Genomic DNA, 17,331 nt, shown 5'->3' with positions numbered 1-17,331 from the left:
ACCAAATCTTTGTCCCGCCACGCTGCGCCGTACCTCGGCCGCAGAAACTTGGCATGTCGATCACAGAAAGTTGTACTACTACTACTGCTGCTGACTTCTCCTGTAAGCAAATATGGTAGCTTCCTCGATCAATCTTCACCGTTACTGCTCGTGTGTTTCATCTGCCTTCTTCTGGAAAGACTGCAACCTCTCGTGTCCGCAGCTTCGCGCGCAAGCATGCGCTGCGGCAGGCATCCGGCTGACAGCGAGCCACCAATGCGACGCAACGGTATGCAGCATCTTACGTGCGTCGAACGGCTGCAGTGAGCGATTCTGCTACTCCGATCCAGCAATGAGGTCGCCCGTACCACCTGCATGCACTTGCAACCGCCAACGGACCGCCGAGTGATCGAGCCGTGGAAGGGCCGCTTTCTCGAGCGGGGCACAGGCAGAGACGTCCACGGCGACGACAAAGGGCGAACGGCGCACGGCCGTGTGGGTGTGGCGGACGGAGACATGCATGCGCGGCCGCCGAGCGGCAACCAATGTCGACCACCGACCGTTACCGATACATGGCGCGGCACGTAGCGGTTGCGGTCGCGCGCGTCTAGTCGCCGTCGGCCGATCGGTGGGTGAAAGGCATGGGGACGAAGACTTGACCGTGCGTGCGTGCGTCCGTGTGGAGGAGGTTTGAGGAAGAAGTATCGTATATATGTATGTATGGTCGCTGTCACTGGAATAAGAGCAAACCGATCCCTGACGTTGGTACCGTCCGCCCACCCGTAAAGTAAAAGTTCTGCGCACCCCGCCCCCCGCGCTGCGTGTCGCCGGCGTTGCCTCCGGCGACTACCGACACCTCATTGTCTCCACCGCTCTCCGGCCCTATTCCGAGTTGCCACCGCCGGAATCGAGCTCCATTGCCGCCTCCGCTGCATCAATCCCATCGCTGGAAGGGCGTACCGAATCTTCTTCCTTAGAGTCTCTCTGCCCATTGTCGGCCATCTCGAAGCCCCACCGACCACTAGCAGCCGCTCAATGTCGCCGGCCGGCCGACCCTTCAAGTGTTTGATGGTTTGCCTAGATGAGTTTTTTTTTTTGTATGCTTTTTTCATCTCGTTTTTTCTTTTGTAAATGAAATTGAACCGAGTCACTTCTAGTCAAGATGAAGTGGTTGAGACTTGAGAGAGATGATCTTCCTGGACTCTTCGTTGTTGGAGGAGGAAGAAAACGATGATGACTTCGAAATGGCCATTGGCATGATCTTCATTCGGTGACCGAGTAGAGGATCACAATTCGGCCGTATACAGCTCAACCGAGATAGAGCGGAGGGCCATACCAAGATTATGAGAGATTATTTCAACCTCGGTTCGAGTTGAGTTTGAGTAATTCAGTTTATAAACTTTGAATTTGTAATGTTTGTGAATTGCGTGAACGTTAATTATTATGTTTGGATATAATATGTGTGCAAGTATGCAGTTGAATGTTGTTTGTACACTAAACTAGAACAGATTAACATTTTTTAGGAAGTTAAGTACTGAGGACCGGTTATAAATGACACTTTTTTAGAGGAGCAAATATACTTGTCTAAAGGATACTCGGTCGTATCCTCCTCTAAATTATAAAGGATCGGTTAGAGATCTCTAAGATCTATTTGAAAACCCTATCGGGACGACATTCACATGCCTCTCGACTCTTGTACATGGACATGGTGCACGCTGCCGCGATCGGTGTTAACGATGAATCTACGAATGGTATTTTTTGGACGACCGTAACTTCTTGTAACTTGATAAAAATTACAGGTACAATGCCTTGGATGATAAATCCAAAAAATCACGACCGGCTTAACCAGCGAATGTTCGCTGGATAGTATGGTAAATGCGAACGGATTGAATGTCAATTTGTGTTGTCCGCATACACAATTTTTTTAACAAGGATGGCAAATCTTTCCTGTTCAATTTTTTGCCCAGGATTTGCCGTGATTCCTGAAGGAATTTGCAATCCTTGCGACGACATAAGTAGGTTATAAGAAACGTTCATTTTGCCATGCTCTCCCAGGGAATGTCAACACAATAACATTATCAAAAGAATATGAAGTAACTCACATAACAAAGAATTGCAATGAAATGTCTCATATGCTTGGTGATACCAACTTTTGCGACACAAGATATTTGTAAAGGCTTTCAGTAAAGTAACTACATTTAGATGGAGTAGCGACACCACCACTTGTACACCTGCACGAACTTAATGTACTCGAATCGTCATCCAAAAGGGTGGGAAGCGATGCACTTTCAATGTACGTGGGCTAATGATGATCGATTTGAGGTACATGTCGTCAAACCTCAAGTTTTTCACAAAATCAGCAAAGAAGGGTTTCCAATAGACCACACCAACAAAAGTGAGATAAAGCAGTAACAGGCCCAGGACGAAACCGACCCAGGGGTCCTCAGCCCAGCCCATTAGGCTGGGAATCGACGTGGCAAGGAACTCCTGGGCAGTATTTCTGATCTGCACCCAACGATTGTTCTTCTGCAAAGAGGCAAATAATTTGGTGCGTCTGCAGAAACTTAAACATTTCTTCCCTCGTCGAGTGTCCTCCTCGATTGTCAAGACGGCCGCTCCCTGTCACCGGTTCCCCACGGCTAGCTGGAAAGCAAGTCGTACGCCTAAAGTCGTGCGACGAAAGACACGGCCCCGGAACAGACTACAATATCTAGCTACCGGACTCCAATTCATCACAGTTAACAAAGAGTTAGCTAGCGATGGCCGTATTGGTACGTGATCTTCATCGTACTCCACCTCATTTTTTGGACTCCAACCCTACCCCGTGGCATGATTAGTCGCGGTTCTTGTTAGAAAAAAGGGACTGTCTAGGACACATCTAGATGTGACATAACTACACATCTAAGCTGATGTCCACTCTGTTTGTGGTCTATTTTTTGTTTTTGTTTTCTTTTATTTCTTGTTGCTGCATTATATATTTATAGGAGCTTAGATGTAACATTCTTAAAAAACATCTAGATGTGAATTAGACAAACTTAAAAAAAAATTAGTCGCGGTTCCAGCGTTCAGTATCAACGCGTATGCAGTGGACACAGTGAAGAACGACCACGGCATACTACGAGGCAAATCAGCTTTCCACGCGCCCAGAACTTTGTCCTGGCACGCCGAGGAGAATTGTACCGATCGATTATGACGCGCGTGAGTTGTCCCTCGATTGGTCTTCGCTGTTACTGCCTGTGTGTTTCCTCTGCACTTCTGGAACCACTCGTCTCGTGCCCACTGCTTCACGCGCAAGCATGCGCTGCAGACTCGCTCACTTGCAGATGCATCCATATGATCCACCCGGCCGATGCGACGCGAGAGGCAGCAGCATGCTACGTGCGTCCAACGGCTGCTGCAGTGAACGATCCTGCTATGCTACGTGCGTACCAGCTTCCAGCTGCATGCACTTGCAACCGCCAACCAAACGCCGAGCCGTGGAAATGGCGCTTTCGTAATCACGTAATCACGAAGGCAGCCGTGGAAATGTGGCCGACGGGGACACGCACAGCACAGAGCCAAACAAAGTCGACGACCGACCGATACCGATACATGGCCCGGCAGCGGTTGGCTGCCTTCGTAAGGTCGACGTCGATCATATCGGAAGGGGGAAGTATATAAGGCGACGACGGCATGACCGTGCCTCGCCTGCGTGTGGATGAAATTCGAGGAAGGAAATAGAGTAGCACAGATGTCTACCTCGGGAGTAAGGGCATCTCTCCAACGGCAACCCGCAAAATTCGTTCCGCATTTGTCCGCGGACAGGAGGAAGGGGGGGGGGGGGACACTCCGCGAACACAGATGCAACCAATGTCAGCGACAGACCGACCGTTACCGACACATGGCACAACACGTAGCGGTTGCGGTCGCGCGCGTCCAGTCGCCGTCGATTGATCGGAGGGAGAAAGGCAAGGGGATGGCGACTTGACCGTCCGTGCGTGCGTGTGGAGGAGGTTTGAGGAAGAAACATCGTATATACAGTCATTATCACTGGGATAAGAATTTGTTACAGTAAAACCTACGGGACGACGTTTACCTGCCTCTATCGACTATCATGCATGGTGGTGCGTGCTGCCGCGATCGATGTCAATGAGGAGTGAAGTACGAAATAAACCATGAGGTTGTAGAGACGGGCTTATACACCTTTAGGCCTCGTTTGGTTGCATGGGATCCCGGCCTTTTCCCCGTGCAGGAAAACCACCGGTCGAACTGACCCGGGTAAGCCCACGATGCCGTTTGGTCACACACGAGGGGGAGGGATCCCTGCCCGAACCACGTCGTTTCCACGGAGACAAAAGCCACGACCCCATAGGCCGGGGAGAGAAGTCACGGTTCGAGCGAGACGAGCGCGACAGGCGCCGTCGACCCAGATCCAGCGCCCGCCTCCGAGCTCCTCCGCCGGCGACCAAACCTATGCGTCTGACCCGCTCCGTTGTCGACCGAAGCAACGCCCCTGACCCTCTCCCTCCGGTGCCCATGATCGACGGCCCTCCTCCACCCCCAGGCCGACGGCGAGTCCCTCCTCCACCTGGTCTACGTTGGCATCCCTCGTCGAGTTGCGGGCCCGATCTGACCTGCGTGGTGACTTTTCGCCAGCCCTGCAGGCCGTCAAGGAGAAAAGCAGGTGTGTCGCTCATTTGATCTGCCGTGAAATCGCTGAACTCGTCTTCGGATCTTGTTGTCTCCGGCATGCATGGCACTGACGAGACCAAATTCGGTGGAGCCGTTTCCTGATTTGATGCGGTTGATAGTCATGTTCTTGTAGAGCTGCAGCTGTGGGAACTCATCCATCTGTCCAGCGATGGTAGCCGCAGCAGCGCAATGGAATAATTGCATTGGAAGAACCAAATGGTTATTAATTGGTCAAGAACATTCTACCCCGGGCACCATTTCCATGGAATTATCTCCCCTTGGAACCAAATGAGGCCTTAAATCTTTGAAATTTGTACCCCGTATTTATAGATCGCAGCCAACCCACAACCGGTATGAGTAAAATCCTGTTTGGTGAAATAGGAAAGGCGCGATCCCAGACGGGATTGATTTCTACTGTCACTTAATGCATGGGCCTATATATATGTCATATGCATTTCCTTCCCCAATCTCCTCAATGCTACTTGTGATTAGTCCCGGACTCCCGGTTCCAGCGTTCAGTACAGACAAAAATGGACGGTGGCCGCGGCCCTGGATATCAACGCGTCATGCAGTGGACGCACAAGAACGGTACGTACACGAAGAACGACCACGGTATACGTAGACGAATCAGCTTTCCGCTGTGGCATGCATGGCACACTGAAGAGAGTTGTACTGGTGGACTGCGACACACTTGAGTTGTAGTCCCTCGATCGATCTTCGCTGTTGCTGCTTGTTGTGTGTTTCCTCTGCATTCTTCTGGAACCTCTCGTGGCCGCATGCAGCCTCACGCGCAAGCATGCACCGCAGAGGCATCCATATGATCCACCCGGCCGATGGCGAGTTGCATTTTACGTGCGTCCAACGGCTGCTGCAGTGAACGATCCTGCTACGTACCAGCTGCATGCACTTGCAACAGCCAACCAAACGCCGAGCCGTGGAAGTGGCAGGCGGCAACAGGGCCATGTGGCGGACGGGGACATCCATCCACAGCCGAGCTGAGAGGCAATGGCGACGATCGATCGATACATGGCCCGGCACGTACGTGGGTGCGTGGTAGCGGTTGGCTTCCTTCTAGGCTCTAGCGGTCGCGCGCGTAGGGTCGCCGTCGATCATGCCGGAGGGGAAAAGTATATACAAGTCGACGACGACGACTTACCGAGCCTGCGTGTGGATGAAACTCAACAGAAAATAGCGCAACATATATGCCTACTTCGGGAGTATATAAGATCGCTAGCTGTCGCGTGGATGATATTTGATTCAGAAAACTACCGGGACGACATTTTCGTCCCTCGCCCTCGCACGTACACGGTCGTGTGCGCTGCGCGATGTCGACCGTCGTCGACATACATTAGTAGGCTTTTGACCCGATTGGTAAGGCCCTTTAGTCCCGGTTTTTGAACCGGGACTAAAGGGTCGTTACTAATGCCTCTCCCCTTTAGTCCCCACTCCCCCAGCCTGAGCACGCTTAACTTCCGGGTTCTATTCTCCCTCTTTCCAAGTCTGCACTTGTTGTTTTCCTGACAATATTAAGATGTCAATCCTATTAATCCTCAGGAATTTTGCTTGAGCATGAAGTGACACATTTCACTGTTTGAGTTTGAAACTATTGTTTTAAAAAACAATAATTATTTAGTAACACTAATATTTCTTGAATAATTAGTTTGACCATTGTTTGACCAAAGTTTGACCAGATTTGACCAAAATTCAAAATAACTGAAATAATTATTTAGTAACACTAATATTCTAGAATAATTAGTTTGACCATTGTTTGACCACAATTTGACCAGATTTGACCACATTTTTTCAAAAAAAAATTGAAACTATATTTTTTTCTGTTACTAGTGGCGCACCTAGCAAATGGTGCGCCACTAGTAAGTTTGAATTTTTTTCGATTTTTTCCACTCTACATCTTAAAAGCCCCGTAACTTTTTTTTGTTAGGTTTTTTAGGATTTTGAAAATGTTTAACGGGGATCCCCCGGTTAAATTCGGATGTAAATTTTCGAGTAGATGATTTTTCATATAAAAAACTTTTTCATCCGAGTTCGTATGCAAAAGTTATGCCCATTTTACAAATTCCAGAGAGATTTTGCAAATAAAGTCGAAATTCATATTTGTAAATTTTTCCAACAACTAGACCACATATCACATGGGAAACTTTTTTTTTGACATTTCCATCATTTTCTTTTGTTTTTTCTAAAACTGAAAAGGCGGTGCGGGGGGGGGGGGGGGGGGTAGAGTTTGAAAATGGGACCTTTAGTACCTGTTCGTGCCATGAACCGGCACTAATGCCTCAAAGCCCATTAGTACCGGTTGCTGCCACCAACCGGGACTAATGGGCATCGCACCCTTTAGTCCCGGTTCGTGGCACCAACCGGGACTAAAGGGCCCAGGTGAACCGGGACTAATGCCTTAGCCGCACGAACCGGGAAGAATGCTCACATTAGTCCCGGTTCGTGACTGAACCGGGACTAATGTGAATACCGCCCTGTGACCAAAGCCCTGTTTTCTACTAGTGATATGGAATTCTTGAGTGCTTCATTTTGCAAGTAGCGCCAGCGTTGAAGCGAGTGACGACACACATGATCTCCCGGGAGACGTTGGCGAGTCGGAAGCTCCTAAATATATACTCTCTTTTGTTGTGATGGACCTAAATATATACTCTATTTGAGTGTATTCATAACCAAAAACAATTCCCTAAAAATGTTTTAAATTAAAAAATGCAAAAAGGTTTTAGAGTGATTAGCAAAATCTGGTGCACCCTACAAGAAACCATGTTTGCATGGCTGACAAAATAATCTATGTATAGGCATATAGCCATGTAAAACATGATCCTAAGAGCATCTACAGCCGGACGCCTCAGACCCTCTCTCATATATATGTCCGCAGACGCGTCTGATCGGACAGGAGAGAGAAGGAAAAAAAATGACTCAACCGGATCTCTCATACCACCCCTATACGTCTGTACTGTCCGCGAACCCTCATATCCAACTCAAATGTAGGGAGGATATGAGGGCTCGCGGACGCGCCCGGTCAGTCCGCCACGTAGGATGTAGCCCCACCCCGGACCACCTTTTTTTTTTTTTATTCAGTCTTTTCCCCCCTCTCTCTTCATCTTCACCAATCACGTGTAAGTGACCGGTCATATGCGGAAGAAAATAAGAACTGTGGCTGCGCAAACGGACGGACACGCCGCTCAGTGACCGGGCGCGTCCGCGGGCATTTAGGGGTCATATTTGCTAAGTCCGGCTATAGATGCTCTAATTAAGCACGCTTTTCACGGTGGGATATGGACCATCGAAGAAGCCCCGTAGCCTACAGCAGCCGGAGGAAGCCCAGAAACTAAGTCTGTACCATATGCCTTTTGGACGACCAGGCAAACAGATGGGCTGGGAGAAGCACTAGTGTAGGACGAGTGGGCGCGGCCCTGGATAACAGCTCCGCATGCAGTGGACGCACTACTGTAGAACGGTACGTACACGAAGAACGAGCACGACATACGGGCCACGGCCATTAAGAGACAAATCAACTTTCCACGAGCCCAGAACTTTGTCCTGGCACGCTGAAGAGAGTTGTGTGTTTCCTCTGCATTCTTCTGGAACCTCTCGTGTCCGCAGCTTCACGCGCAAGCATGCGGCATCCACGATCCATCTGGCCGATGCGACGCAAGAGGCTACTGTAGCGTGTTGTTACGTGCGTCCAACGGCTACAGTGAACGACCCAGCCACGTACTCCGGTCAGGATCGGTCCATGAGGTCGGCCGTACCAGCTGCATGCATGCGCTTGCAACCGCCAACCAGACGCCGAGCCGTGGAAACGGCGCCTTCTCGAGCGAGGCAGGCGGAGACGGCCACGGCATGCAACAGGGCCATGTGGCCGACGACGCGGACACGCACAGCACAGAGCCAAGCAATGTCGACGACGGACCGATACATGGCCCGGCACGCAGGAGCAGCGGCTTGGCTGCCTCCCCGCGGGCGCACGCGTCGGGTCGCCGTCGATCGTGTCGGAGGGGAAAAGTATACAAGGTGACGACGAGTTAGAAAGTACTAGGAGTATATACCGTGCGTGTCAGCGTGTGGATGGAATTGGACGAAGAAAATAGCCTAGCATATATGTCTACTTGGGGTGTAAGTATATACTAAGATCGCTGTCGCGTGGATGATATTTGATTCGGAAAACTACCGGGCCGGACGACATTTTCCTCAATTTGCAAGTGGCGCCAGCGTTGAAGTAAATGACAGCGCACATGATCTCGTGGACGACATTGGTGATTCGGAAGCTCCCAAATACAGTATATATGGGTATATTCATCGTCAAAAACAATTTGCAAAAGGTTTTTGTTAAAAAATGCAAAGCGTCACTAATTGAAAAAATGCAAAAGTTTTTTATTGTAATATGCATGGTGATGTAATATTTCGGGTGACGGTAGCTTCTATTTTCTTTTGTTTGGCCGTTGTAAAGGTGCATGCGGCAGCGGCTAGTGAGGTTTTGTTCGTTCTAGCCTTTTTATTTGTATGTTGCCCTCGGATGCTATTTTCTATGTTTTTGTTTTGTTAGAGCAACTCCAATGGAGTGACCCAAACGGACACGGATTTTATCCGTCTTTTGTCCGTTTGGGTTGCCCGTCCGCACAGCGGACATGCCACAGACACGCACCGACGGAGGATGTATCCAACGCGGGACACAAATGCAGACACACGCGGACGGAGCCCCTGGTCACCCCGTCTCCTCAAACTAGCGGCGCCGGCGTCGCCATGCCCCTCCTCGCGCCGCACCTTCATCAATCCCTCTCGCGCCGCCGTTCCTCTCCGCCTCCCACTTGCGAGATCCAGCCGCCGCACGACGCGAGATCCAGCTGACGCACGGCGCAAGATCTAGCCGCCACCGCACGGCGCGAGATCCAGTCGCCGCCGATGCAGGACGCGAGCTCGAGCCACAGCCGCACGACGTGAGCTCTAGCCGCCGCCGCCGCACGACGCGAGCTCTAGCCGCCGCCGCACGACGCGAGATCCAGCCGCCGCCGTCGCACGACACGAGCTCTAGCCCCGCGGGCGACAGAATGACGGCGTGCAGGTGGCGCCGGTGAGCGTCTTGCGTCGGCAGCCTCGCCGGTGAGCGCGGCGGCGGCTGCGCTGGTGGCCTCGCTACTTGTTGCGGCGGTCGTGGAGTTGCCCAGCTCGTGCCCAGTCACTAGTACGTGGGACCAAGGCGGACACGAACGAACGGTAGCGAACGATGGGAGCGTCCGCTTCTGTCTGCTTCGTACCCATTTATTCTCAGATTTGGGTCAAGTTTAGGTCGGGGACGGACAGCAGGCGGACATGCACGTCCATTTGGATCGCCCCGTTGGGCCAAATTTTATGTCCGGATGATCCAAACGAACAAAATAGGTCACCCCATTGGAGTTGCTCTTATCATAGTGGAGTCCAGTCCATTTTTTTGATTAGATAAAAAAATTTAGAAAATTCACTTTTTAAAGAATGAGCACAGAGCACTCCTGACGAATTTCATTATTACATACTCCACCCCAAACACGTGGAAACAGATTCTGTTGTTCTTAAACAACGGGCACTCCCGTCAGTTTTGATTAAAGACACCACCCTATAACTTTACAACACAAGGAAACAAAAGCAAAAGCAAAACTATACGCCCAATCCCGCATTACTATAACACGGCTCATTTGCAGGAACACATGATGAAACCACAATGCCACATAAAAAAATGCATCGCAACAAGACCACATACCAAAACGCAACATAAACGGAAAAGCTATCCCCACTATCATTCGAGCCATGCTTGTGCGCAAAAGCTTCACGGATGACCGTCTTTATCAACATCACCCCTTCTTGAAGTCTCCTTCATCCTTGCCCCTTTTGTAGGATCACCCATGAGTTAACAAAATGGCGCAAATAGAAGATTGCAGATGCAGAATCAGCAAGGAGTTTATGGCCAAAGCATGCCAAATAGTCCAACAAAACAGCCGCAACCCCACTAGTGAGTAAATTTCTTTGTTATTCCATCTTCCAAACATGTCTTCACCATCAATTGGAGCCGTTCGAATAATCAGAGCACACAACACCGTTTGCCATATGAATTTGGCAAGCGAGCAATCAAATATGACATGATTCATTGTGGTGCAGCAGCAGCGAGTTTCTAAGGGGAGCTCCTATTGGACGTATTAAGCGTCAAATTGCCATTGATTCGCGCAGGAGCGAGCGAACCAGGCCAGCCCATTAAGCCACATGTGTTGTTTCCCATTTTCTTTCGTACACACAGAGAACACTGTAGCACCTAAACATCGCACCTTCCCTAAAAAAAGGTGAACCATCGTACCAAACCAAGAAGGCTATAGTGACCCGAAAACACTGTAGCATAAAGGTTTTTCGGTTAGTTATATTTGCAAATCTGAAGTTCTAAATAGTTTCTGAAAACATGAATATTTTGAAAATGTGATTTTTTAAACCTGTTTTTAGTCAGAAAATCTATAAAAAGCAAACACATTTTCAAATTATTGATTTTTTAAAATGTGATTTTTTTAAAAAAAATTGCAAACATTTTGTGAAAATGAGAACATTTTTCAAAACACACGAAGATTTTTTGATTTAATAAAACTTGAAGATTTATTAAAATTTTCAAACAGGAACATTTTTTAAAATGAGAGCATTTTCTGAATTTTTTGTACAAATATTGACAAATGCGACATATTTAAATTGTTCTAAAAATTCAAAAAACGTAAAAATTAGAAGGAAAACCCCACTAACAAACAAAAGAAAACCAAACCAGAACCTTCTAGTAGGTTCTCCATACCGGTAAATCAAGAACAGGCAACAAGCGAACAATCCAGAAGGTTCGCAAAACTGGATTGGTAGAGGCTATATGGGCCGGCCACCTTGTTCACGTCCATAGCAGTGGGGAAGCCCGCACAGAAAGCCCGTTTGATTGAGCTTTTATTAGGAGTGCCGGGCCTGCCTAGCGTGGCTCGAGCAGGTCTTTTCTTCTTATTTTAGTGGGTGGCTAGAGCAGGCTGGAAAGTGCGATCCAACAACAGCGGAATCGCCACATGTGGCTCGAGCAGTTTTTTTTTTTTTTAATTTCGAAGCTCATAGTTTAAGCTAAGTTTTCATCTTCTTTAGCTGAGAGTCGTCACATGTGGCTGGAAACTCCCCATGACCCGGTAATCATCATTCCTGTAAACCGAACGCCTGCTTAATGAAGTGCGGTTTACCCCTAAAAAACAACGACAGCGGAATCGATTTTTCAGATGGAGCTGTAATCGCCGACTCTCCGTATCATCGTCATCGTCATCGTCTTCTTCATATTTTCCCCCCTCCTCCATCTTGTTCGAGTAGTCAGCAACATCACAGCCCATGATGCCTGCATGCCTGTGGACTCCCGTGCGACTGCCGCTATACATGATACATCAGTGGTCACGTTCAGCTCGCTAGCTGGATGCTCGATCCCCTGTCCGCCATAAATGCACCCGTGTGCCCGTGTCGACCGGAGTCTCCTCTCCTGGTCATGGCCAGTCAATGCAAGATTTGGACATGCCATCGCACCAACTGTTGACCTAACAAAATCTAGCAATCAACACGGTCTAACCAACCGGTGCAGGACGGCCCAACCGTTCTGCACGTTGGTACGATTGATTGCTAATTAAACAGGAATCGAGCTAGTTGTACACTCCATGTGCATGCACGTCTCCTGACTGTCAATTCAAAGCTCCTAAGCATGTGTACACTTCCGTATCTACCGTACACATGGAGAGGAAATACAATCATATTAGTATAGACTAGTAACTTCCAAAACCATGTTGCTTTTTTTTTGCGGGGATCCAAAACCATGTTGCTGTGACTAGTGAAATCAAGAGTTGCATGTTCCAGGGTCAACTTGCTGGCTAACTGAAAATCAGGAGACTGGCGCATGTTACACTTGCTGTTTTCTCCATGTAGACACAACGGCTCCTTGTCCCCTCGTGTGGATATATTTCTTTGGATAACAGAACAAGTATATGATAGACTACGAAAAGAGATTCTTCATGTTTTGATTTTTTATGATTGAATTATTTCTCAGGTCTAATATAAAAAAGAGCAATCTGAACCTACGCGCATGTGCACCCACTGTTCTCAATCATACAGAGCAATAGGTATAGTGAACTGTTTCCTCAAACTATTATTGGCTCTCCTCACTTGGAGGTAGACAGCATCATAAAATGTCTAAAGCAAAATTTCTTTAAATTCGGCTATTCATGTGTTTATCGGTGAAGTGAGAATCTTGCCATTAGACTTGTCATGAGAAATTCTCCCATGGCTGCTGGTGCTTTACCCGCTGAGGAGCAGCAGCAAATTGCGAACAACCGCAATTTTAAGTTGTCCTTTTTCTAATATCACCTATCTGGGATGTCGATCTGCGACACTAAGATTCTGACCCGAGAGACGTGGCACATGAGGTTCACATTCGAGGGCAGCAAGACAATGCTCATCAACTCTTGTCTCTAGCCTCCTCATATATATGATGAAGCTATGTATCCTTCAGGAGGGAATGCATTGCGCCTTTGATAAGGACTTATTGCACTTTTTCTAACAGACGCCAAACAGACATCAAAATTTGCGTATTCATGAAAATGGGCTGATCTCTGCTTCCCCAAGGACCAGGGGTCTACGTATTCTGGTGTCTCGACGTATGAACGTGGCCTTCATGCTAAGCTGGGTGTGACGGATCATTCAAGGCGAGGGGGGCCTATGGCTATAGCTTATAAAAGTGAAGTACCCGTAGGGCCGCCCTCTCGTGGCCTGTGACTACAAGGAGAGGTCCATTTATGGAAATCCATCTAGTTGGCCATGCATGATATTCGCTTGGGTACCAACTCTCTCCATAGGTGATAGAGAGGGTACCCTCTTTTGACTCGACCCGTGGCTCGGTAAAGAACTCATTGTGGGCCGAATTCCCGACCCTTTTATTTGCTCCGATCCAATGCTTTTGGTAGCCTCGAAGACGGCCCACAATGGAAATTGGAAAGTTCCATTTCGATGAAAATCTGGTCCCGACGAAACCTTAGCATGTACCGAGTTGCGGAAGGCCCTCCTGTACTCATTGTCAGTGTTTCCAAACATCATGTCATGGCACCTGGCCTCCTCGTGGTTTTTTTTGTGTCGGGTTGGCCTACCGTGTGCTCTGCCATGCACCGATCCTTTGTTGGATCACCCACCTCTGAAATGCTCTCGCTACCTTTGAAGATCAAAAACTCCGCTTGCAGTGCCGGAGCTTGACAAGAATCTATGGGGGGGGGGGGGGCAAAAAAATGAACCAACTTCAACAAACCAGAACTTGTAGCCTCCAGGAAAATTTATACTTATATCAAAATACATGTATGATTAGCAATATGCTTCATAACAGAACTAAGCACACCAAAATATACAAGTTGTCGCTCAGCCTTCAAACTTGAAAGATGTTCTATGAGCCAACTAACACCTACAAAAGGGGCGGTACTACAGATCACCTTTCATATCCCTGATGCTCTTGAGTTCCGTCAAAATATCCCAATTTGGTCAAATGAATAGGCATGCTAATTGCTAAATTACTAGTCAAACTCATACAAGATATACTAAAATTTAGTGTTGCCCCTAATTTATCGTACAAGCAACATTGCAAAAGGGGATCAAGTAGTTTAGGATTTAATTGAGCTGGGTAGATGGCACTTGCAAAATCAAGTAGACCAAATTCGCATGGGGGATGGCCTGCGATGAGGGGTGGCGTGCCGGCCAGCGACGACCACCGACCAATTGGGAAGAGCCAAAGATGACCGTCTCAGACGTGCCCTTCTTCCTCCCTCATGACCTCTTTGGTGCACGCAGATCAGAGGCGCTCTTCTCCTCAGCATGGGCGTCGTGGCAGTGCGGCTGCTTGGTTCATGGATGGAGAAGGCCAGCAGGTGACGGAGGAAAACGGCCATGCCCGAGCGGCGAGCGTGGTTGGGGAAAAGAGAGTGAAGCAGCCGAGCTCCGAGCAGGTATGTGCACAGGCGTCTCAACTGGGCTTGTGGCCTTCTACGTAGAATGCGCATGTGCCATCCAAAAGCTACAGTTGTCTCAAAATAATCGAAAAGCTACAGGGCACCTAGTAAAAAAAATTTGAACTTGGGTTGGGGGTGGGGGTGGGTGGGGGGGGGGGGGGGGCACGGCCCCCTCAGCCTTATACATAGCTCTGCCGTTGTCCACTTGCCTTCGTGATCGCCTCCCATTGAGTATGGAGATGGCGAAGCGGCATGGTTCAGGTGATGGTCTTTATCCTCTTCTCATGGTTTCCGAATTTAGGACCCATATATTTTTCCGAAATAGCATAATATTACTATAAAATAGTACCCCTAACATTTGAAAAAAAAAACATAGTAACTCCCAAAAACATGTCGTTGTGACTCCTGAAATCAAGAATTGCATGCTCCAAGGTCAACTTGGTAGCTATCTAGTCAGGAGACTGGTGCCTATTACAATTGCTGTCTTGTCCATGTGGACACGATCGGCAGCTCTTTGTCCCCTCTTGGATTTTTTTTCCAGATAACATAACAAGCATATGATTGAAAAATATCTTCATGTTTTCATTTTTTACGAATGAAATATTATTCAGGTCTAATCAAAAGTAATGCGAGCCTACGCGCATGTGCATCCACACTGTTCTCAATCATACAGAGCAATAGTTATAGTGAACTGTTTCCTCGAGCTACTGTTGACTCTACTCGATAGGAATAGGAAACATCTTAGAATGAAAGAAAAATTCTCTAAATTTGTCAATCATGTTCTATCGATCAAAGTAAAATTTGTCTATTGATGTTTTATCCATGCATAATTACCTACTTTTAGCCGGGACGTAGACTTTGTACTCGTAGGGCTGCGCATCCCTATCCCTGTTATGCTCATGCGCTGGCAACCTCGCCAACTTGTGTACGTGGTTATGAAGTTGTTTCATTCTTCACCTACAAATGAAATGATACGCAATCTTGTGTATTCATGAAAAAGAAAACTTGTTATAGCTTTTGGTTTTCCTAAATCTAAGTTGGCTAAGATTTTCTTATATCCAAGTCGACGCCCTAGCCATTAGATGCAAGTCTCCACATTGAGATTTGCACCGGAATGGGGAGAATCAAGATTATCAGACGATTAGTACCATCGACTTGAACATTTGCAAAATCTTGGTCGACTCTATCCATTGGACAAACTCCACATTTTGACGGAGAATTTCAATTTCACTGGAGTGCATGCAACAGGTCCTTTAACTTCTTTTTTTACCAATACATGCTCATAATGAAAATGACAATTGATGTGCGCAATTTAGCTATATACATAATATTTTACATGACAATTTGGCATACTAAAAATATTACATATCCATGATCGCTGACCCTCTCACTGCATGCTGTGAGTTGCTGACGAACGAAGGTAGAGAAGGCTTTGGTATCTTACAAGCATTATCTCCACGAACTCCGCACACGCAAAGAGACCCCCTTGCTATTGTTTCGGAGCTTGAAGAGCCCTCACCAGAAGCTGCATTACATCAACTTGAGCCTTGAGACACACGGCGTAGTCCAGGGCTTCACCCAGCAGCGTGCACTCATCGTCCACCCCTTCCACTCCCGGGACGATCCCTTTCAACACCTGCGTCCTCTTCCTCACCATGGCCCTCGCGACGATGCCGGCCGAGCCCCTCGGCCTCGCCGCCGTGCCGGCCTTCCTCGGCCTCGGCCGGTGGCACCTCCTCAAGATCCTCTTGCTCGTGGACGGCCGACGTTGCGTTTCCAGCGCCTGGCTCCAACGCGTCGCGTCGGAGCCCCTGGCGGAGGCGAGGGCCACGTCGGCGGCGCGCCGGATGGCGCCCTTCCTCTCGAGGAAGCCCATCTCCCTCGACGCGACGCCGCTCTCCCGGAGACCTAGGAGCAGGCTCTTGAGCAACGCCCGCTTGAACTGCATCGAGCCTTGCATGGCAAGGGACCTTGCTAGACAGACGACACCAAGGTAGCTACAACCAACAAACCGCCGGCGATGATGATGAGGGATCAAGAAGCCTTATAACGAACTTGGCATGAACTGTAGTGTGCCGTGCGTGTGGTGCTTTTGTCATGTGGAGTACAAGCTCGATTGTGTGTGGTATGCATCAGTGTACGCACGAACACACATATATATGGACGCTAATGAGCTGTCCTTGGAGGAGATATATTTGGTGCGTGTGAGTTGGGGTGAGAGGGAGAGGAGATATGCATGATCGTGTGTTCATGTGTGCGTGCATGTGTGTGCAGTGCGATGGGGCTTTGATTGGTTGGTGAGGGGACAGTGCACGTGCATGCACATGGCCACATGATAGGGGCAAAGGGTCCAGGGCCCCACGTCGTCCACATTCGGCGCACGTACGTGAGAGCAGCGACCACTCGGCGACGTGTTACGACCTCCGTACGTGGTGCACTTGCGGGCTGATGTATACGCCATACACGATCGCTGCCTGTACTGTGCCAGATACATGCATGCATGCATGCGTCCATGGGAACCTCAGAGACTCGGAGCGGACCAGTGCTCGCGGGGCCGTACGTACGTTACGTAGTACATGCTTTAGAGCATCTATACAGCCGGACCCCTTTAACCCGTCTCATGCGTCCGGACGGGCTGCCCTGTCAACGTCCGGTCACGATTTTTTGACCC

At 48.7% G+C, this 17,331-nt stretch overlaps 1 protein-coding gene across 1 annotated transcript; it reads right to left on the bottom strand.

Annotated features, from left to right (window-relative positions):
* Nucleotides 1-15,964: 15,964 nt before the first annotated feature.
* Nucleotides 15,965-16,845, bottom strand: LOC123145864 (transcription factor IBH1-like 1). The gene has a single exon (XM_044565371.1). It carries the CDS (start codon nt 16,618-16,620, stop codon nt 16,150-16,152), a length of 471 nt encoding a protein of 156 aa, XP_044421306.1. The 5' UTR covers nt 16,621-16,845; the 3' UTR covers nt 15,965-16,149.
* Nucleotides 16,846-17,331: the final 486 nt, after the last annotated feature.

Source organism: Triticum aestivum, chromosome 6D (genome assembly GCF_018294505.1).
Source record: "Triticum aestivum cultivar Chinese Spring chromosome 6D, IWGSC CS RefSeq v2.1, whole genome shotgun sequence".
In the NCBI taxonomy this organism is placed as follows: domain Eukaryota; kingdom Viridiplantae; phylum Streptophyta; class Magnoliopsida; order Poales; family Poaceae; genus Triticum; species Triticum aestivum.
This window is presented reverse-complemented; position numbering and strand designations above follow the sequence as displayed.

What these genes read in the sequence shown, in the direction of transcription:
- LOC123145864 (XM_044565371.1), bottom strand. Translation starts at nt 16,620, where the DNA reads ATGCAAGGCTCGATGCAGTTCAAGCGGGCGTTGCTCAAGAGCCTGCTC.